Below are 6,801 nucleotides of genomic sequence, written 5' to 3'. Positions count from 1 at the left end.
TTGTATTGTAAATATTGTGTGTGTGTGCTCAAATAGGTTTAATGGATTCTTTTAGTTTCATGCATTTTTTAAACTGCATTTTATATTCTCCTCAAAAGTCCCAATTTAGGCGGCAAATGTGGCAGTAAAATTACAGTCTGTCTATGATTGCATTAGCTCATATGTAGGCATGAATATTTGTCGACTAAATTAATATGAGTAACGCTTTTTTGAGAAATTACTATACATTTCTAATATAAAGCGATAATTCAGATATTTGTAACTAACAATTAATTGCATTAATTTGAGATATCAATGACATATTAATTTGAAATATATCGATTTCAGAACAAACAGCAGTAGTGTTGGCTTCTCTACGTTTCTGCACAGTGTTGATCTCCTGGAAGACTTTCCCGTTGGGTTGTGTCCTCCACATCACTGTGACGTCCTCATCTCTCAGCGTCTGCTGTAACTAAACACACAAACACCTTCCATTACTCTGGGAACCAATCCTGAGCAAGCTGAAGCGTGAGGCGTTTTCAGCTCAGAATTAACATCTTTTACTTTTTAAAAACTTACACAAATAGAAGAAATGGGAAAAACTTTAAAAACAAGTCTGAAATCTGACACCTAATTTTATTATAAATCAAACAAACCTTGTTTAAGACGAGCGTCTTCAGTTTAGCTTCATCCATGTTCTCAGCAGCTTTCACCTGCACTCGGATCACCTTCCTGTTCCTCCTCACTGTGGGAAAAGGGCATATTGAATATTTTACTGTATTTTACATCTTACTTTTGTGAACATATAAATTATGGATTCGATTTTTTGTCGATTTTTTGCTAAATACCTGTATGCAATTAAGTAATTATATGCACTTTTTGATTCCAAAATGTTACTTTTATTTTATTGGGGACAAACAATTATTTGGGATAAAATAAAATGGAACTTTGGCTTAACAAGAATTCATAAATCGTAGTTTGTGAAAACACAGTTATTATTGACATTTTCCTAATTTGTCAACAAATAAACAAATGAACGTACAGATTGGCTCAGGTCAGACCTACCAGTTTTACAGTAGAAGTAGAGGTGTCGAGCACAATCTGTCATCAAATGCAGTTAAATCAGCAGTAACACAGTCTTCATTCCACCGAGTAAATCCCTGAGTAGCGCTTTGTGTTGAGGAAGTGACATTAGACCCGTCTGACCACGTCCAAGTGTCTCTGTACAGACCGATCCAGACGCCAGCGGAGAAAAAACCTAGCAAGCTGGTTATCTCGTCTTGGTCGGCTTGACTCCTAATGGTAGCCAGGTCTGTATAATGAGATCTGCAGTACTTTGAGCATCAGTCCATATCTGTTTTTGAGTTGCTCAAAACCACTTTATCTGTTGCGTTTGCACTTCCTGTGAAAATTGCAAAACAGGGTTAAGATGTTGCAGGCATGGCAAGCCAAATGAATTTTCTCAACGGAGTGTGAGCTTGTTAAACCTTTTAAATAAAACTATATTGTGTTTTTTATCAGATCGAAGTGCATGATAGAACTGATAAGAGCCGCAGTGAGATAGATCAAGACTTGAATCATGATAATAGACACAGGACTAATCTTTGAAATTACAGTTTTTACTACAAGGTGGCACTTTCTTGAAATATTTTAGTACTGAAGACACATACCCAGTTTTTTGATGATACACCAGTGGGTTTGTGAAATTAATTTTACAAAGCATTATTTGACAGTATTTTAAATGCTTTATGTCAATATCATTCAACTTTGGATGTCGTGGAGAATCTAACGAAATATGTCAGTATTGAGATTTTTCGGCAAATTGTTTTTGCAAAAAAATGTATGAAGAAAAATCTACTGGGTAGTGCTTTGACAGAACTGTGCAAGTATCTTCAGGTCATGCTTATTGTAGTAGTGTGTTTACGCCAAATACTCAAATAAAAGCACACTCAAATAAAAGCATAGTTCAACAATGGTGGAGATAACTAAAATCATTGTTTCATACCTGCTGTGAAAGTCTGGGATCACAGCACCATCCAGAGGAGGATGAGTCTATTAGTTTAGGCTATTGCTCAAGCATTAATGTGTTCTACTACTGTATACACCTACACTTACCGGTCACTTTATTAGGTACACCTGTCCAATGTTCTGTTCTTCTAATCAGCCTAACACATGGCAGCAACTCAGTGCATTTAGGCATGTAGACATGGTCAAGGCGATCTGCTGCAGTTCAAACCGAGAGCATCAGAGCGGGAATGAAAGGTGATTTAAACGTGGCATGGTTGTTGGTGCCAGACAGGCTGGTCTAAGTATTTCAGAAACTGCTGATCTACTGGGATTTTCACGCACAACCATCTCTAGGGTTTACAGAGAATGGTCAGGAAAAGAGAAACTATCCAGTGGCGGCAATTCTGTGGCGCAAATGCCTTGTTGATGCCAGAGGTCAGAGGAGAACGGCCAGATTGGTTCGAGCTGATAGAAAGACAACAGTAACTCCAATAACCACTCGTTACAACCCGATGTAGAAAGAGGAGCATCTCTGAACGCACAACACGTCCAACATTGAGGGGTACATTGGCCACAGCAGCAGAAGACCACACCGGGTCACTCCTGTCAGCTAAGAACAGGAAACTGAGGATACAATTCACACAGGCTCACCAAAAATTTAACAATAGAAGATTGGAATAACGTTGCCTGGTCTGATGAGTCTCAATTTCTGCTGCGACATTCGGATGGTTTGGATGGTGTCAACTACATGAAAGCATGGATCCATCCTGCCTTGTATCAACGGTTCAGGCTGGTGGTGGTGGTGTAATGGTGTGGGGATATTTTCTTGGCACACTTTGGGCCCAATAGAACTAGTTGAGTATTGTGTCAATGCCACAGCCTACCTGAGTATTGTTGCTGACCACATCCATTCTTTATGACCAGAGTGTACCCATCTTCTGATGGCTACTTCCAGCAGGATAACACACATGTCATAAAGTGTGAATAAAGTTTCTTGAACATGACAGTGAGTTCACTGTACTCAAACGGCCTCCACAGTCACCAGATCTCAATCTTTAGGATGTGGTGGGCGGAGAGATTCACATCATGGATCTGCAGCAACAGCGTGATGCTATCATGTCAATATGGACCAAAATCTCTGAGGAATGTTTCCAGTACCTTGTTGAATCCATGCCACGAAGGATTAAGGCAGTTCTGAAGGCAAAGGGGTTCAACCCGGCACTAGTAAGGTGGACCTAACAAAGTGGCCTGTGAGTGTATATTACTATACATTTTTATTATTGATAGCAGCATCTCTTTAGCAATGTTAGTAAAATGCAACTACCACTACAACTAAGTTTCTACGCTCCACACCTATATCATAACAGATGGCTCTCTTCCATTTTCTGATTTAACCAGACATGTCAATTTTCAACTCGAGTTGCAATTTTTAACTTGCACGGAAGAAGCGAATGAGGCAAATACCTTGAGCTTGTGCCAAACATCATGTGCATCGCCAGGTGCAAATTCACCTCTATTCGCGTCTTTGCATTGACTTTGTATGTAAACTAATTGCGCAAATAATTACATTGATGTTTGGTGTAAACACACCGTAATGCACACCAAGTTTGGTCTGAATATGCTAATGCTGCATTCACACTGCACAATTTTATCCCTGATTTTCATTCACCACCAGTTTTTGGAAAAAAGCAAGAATTTAAAGCTAAATTGGTGCTTGTCAACACATTTCTTCACACTTTTGTTAATACAGTACACGTGTCAAGGTGAGCCACCCGCTGGTGAATGTGTAACAGCCCCCTACAGTTTATTATGAAGCTTCCTGCTGTAAACGTTTTCATGTTATTTTGTCTTCAAAAAGAATAAATGTAACAACATAAGTATTTAGATTCCATTGCTGTTATATTGTGGCTCTTGGATTACTGTACTTTTAACTAGGTCATTTGTAACTGCAGTGGAATACATTTGTGGAGTACACAGAATTAATGAGCATCAAAAAAGAGTGATTGTATGGGATTCTTACCATCGTAACACACAAAATATCTTGAGTCTGTACAGTAGAAATCATACCAGGCTCCGTTAGATAATATCCCGACACACTCCTCTCCTGCTCCGTAGTTATCAGGCTGACCTACAGCCCAGGACTTGAACACCAGACTCTCTTCGTTGTAGGACCAGCGCCAGCTGTTGATGTCGTTGTACAGTCCGACCCAGGCATAGCCAGAAAAGGATTGTTGTCTTGCTGCTTCTTGCAGACGTGTCCAGTTTTCGTTACTCTGAACGGTGGCCAGGTCAATATGGTTTGTCCTGCAGTAATTCTGTGCAGCACTCCATGTTATAGAGTTGGTGATCAGAATATAATCTGGTTGTATACAAAGAGTTAAAGACAGCAGTCCTGTAAGAGAGCACAGTCGTTTTATTATCTTTCCTTGATTTTAAATTAACTGGCTTTATTTGTTCTATGCATTTTGTTTTTATTCTGACATTTACAGTTTGTTTACCTTTTTTGGAGAAGAGCTTGAAAAATGACTATGCATTTTTTAATTTTGATAAAGAATTGACTAATTATAGCATTTTTGTCATAAAGCATTGACCAAATTATGGAAAATGCACTGATCTAAATATAGTTTGGATGAGATTAAATAAGGATTGATTTTAATAACGTTCTTCAACATTTAGCCAATAATGTCGGACCTTGTTTTTAAGTCATATTTCTTTAGTTTTCTGCTGTAGATGTTTGCATAAACATACATTGATTATTGATGTGTTTATTGATTGTGATGAGCTGAATTCTTGTCTCACTCGTGCCTACCTAGATTTTTAATCATTAATATTATTTTTTAATACTCCTATATTTAAAACTGTGAGAGTATGCAAATCTGTTCCAGTTTTTTTAAATGTTTATACATATTTTGTTATTATGTTATTTTCACGTTTTGAATGTTTTACCTGAAAAGAGGAGCAGATCAAGCAAAATTTGGTCCATCAGTTTGTTTGGGTTTTTTTTGCTGAAAAAAAAACTAAAAAATTGACACGATTATTTAAGTTACATGTATTTGTAACTGAAGTAAATTAATGTATTCAGTTTGGACAAGTTCTGTTTTTTTGTTTGCTAAAAAATAATGCAATAATGATGCAGTGAAATGGCAAGTCTAACAACAGATGAACAAAACATACATATGATACATATATACTAACATCATGAGTTTACTACATTACGATGTTAAAGTACTGCAGAACTACTGTTATATCTGTTCACCCCTTATGAATGAAATAACACTAACCTGTTAAACTGATGAGTTCAGTGATGCTGAGTTATCAGAATGATTCTCAGCTTCCAGATCTTGTGCTCTTTAAATGGGTTCATTGGGTTAAGAAGGGAATTTTACAGTCAGATATGTAAAGTGTGTCCTGTATTGTTTCTTTTTGTAGCTCGTCCTTCAGGTGTGATTTAGCGGTTCATCTCAGGACACCCACTGTGCTTCATGCAGAAATATTTACAGATGTTTTTAATCATCCTTTTTGAAAAATCTACATCTGAAATCAACTTTACATATGTTCACTTACATTAAAAAATTTACATTTGATCTGTCCTTGCACTTATATTGTTCACTGGATAAAATCCCATAAATGTTTGGCTAGAGACACATTTTTATTGATGTTTCGATATGCAATATTCTTTTTCGTTTAGGTGTTATTTGTATTTGTGTAAATGTATTATATGTTTAGGATTAGTAGAGTTTGTTTTCAAGTCATGCAAAATGTAACTTTACTGACTTTTCAGTAGTTATTTTACTATGCAAATGCTAGCAGGTATGTGCACAGAGTACAGAAACAAAAAAGTAATAGCATTTTATACTTTCCTTTTACATAATTTTGGTTGAAACTGAAGGTTTATGGCATAAAATTAATCATGAAAATTAAGGATGCACTGAAGTTCAGCTGTCAAATTGTCCACTGAACAATAGGCATAGGCGATATATTCATCAATATATTCATTCACATCTTGTCAGTAAAGCCGCTTCTTCGATTAGCAGTAAACCTCCATCAACCGTTTTCAAAAGTCCAGACTTCTCTCTCCCCAGACACTTCCTCCAACATGAGGTGCTCCCAGGCCAGCCAAGAAATATAGTCCCTCCAGCATGTCCTAGGACTTCCCAGGCGTAAGACGATCGAGTGGAGCTCGGAGGCTGGAAGGGCCTTCTCTAGGTTGAAGTTCACCCTCTGCTCCACACCCACATTACTTCATCAGGACCCTAGCGTTCACGGTAGAGGTGGATGCGGCAAGATTAGGGGTAAGAGCTATACTATCACAACGGAAGGGTGAACGCTCTGTACTCCATCCATGTGCCTACTTCTCCTGCAAACTATCCCCGGCGGAGCAGAATTATGACGTAGGTAATCGAAAACTACTAGCTATTAAGCTGGCCCTGGAAGAATGGCGCCACTGGCTGGAGGGAGGGAACTCACGGCAGGCAAGATGGGCACTATTCTTTACCAGGTTCCAGTTCAAGATAACTTAACGTCCCAGTAGTAAAAACGTGAAAGCCGACGCTCTCTCTCGTCTCCACAAACCCGATCCTACCCCCGAGGAACCTGAGACCATTCTACCCGCTTCGGTCTTTGTTGCGCCTATACTGTGGTCCCTTGACAAACAAATTCGAGAAGCCACGCAGGCCGAACCTGCTCCGCCTGGAGGTCCAGAAGGGAAGTTGTATGTACCATCAACACTTTGTTTATCCCTGCTGGACTCGGTACACATCTCTCCGGGCTCAGGGCACCCAGGTAGCCCCGAACCTCTCTCACCTCCAAAACCGT

General features: G+C 38.8%; 1 protein-coding gene across 1 annotated transcript; it reads right to left on the bottom strand.

Moving 5' to 3' along the window:
- Positions 1–1,322: 1,322 nt before the first annotated feature.
- Positions 1,323–5,338, bottom strand: LOC122349248 (asialoglycoprotein receptor 2-like). Its single transcript, XM_043245222.1, has 4 exons — positions 5,268–5,338; positions 4,933–5,003; positions 4,007–4,378; positions 1,323–1,381 (listed from the first exon to the last, which is right to left on the bottom strand). The coding sequence occupies exons 2-4, from the start codon at positions 4,967–4,969 to the stop codon at positions 1,323–1,325; spliced, it is 468 nt and encodes a 155-aa protein (XP_043101157.1). The 5' UTR covers positions 4,970–5,003; positions 5,268–5,338.
- Between the last annotated feature and the right edge of the window lie 1,463 nt (positions 5,339–6,801).

Source organism: Puntigrus tetrazona, chromosome 7 (assembly GCF_018831695.1).
Source record: "Puntigrus tetrazona isolate hp1 chromosome 7, ASM1883169v1, whole genome shotgun sequence".
NCBI lineage: Eukaryota > Metazoa > Chordata > Actinopteri > Cypriniformes > Cyprinidae > Puntigrus > Puntigrus tetrazona.
This window is presented reverse-complemented; position numbering and strand designations above follow the sequence as displayed.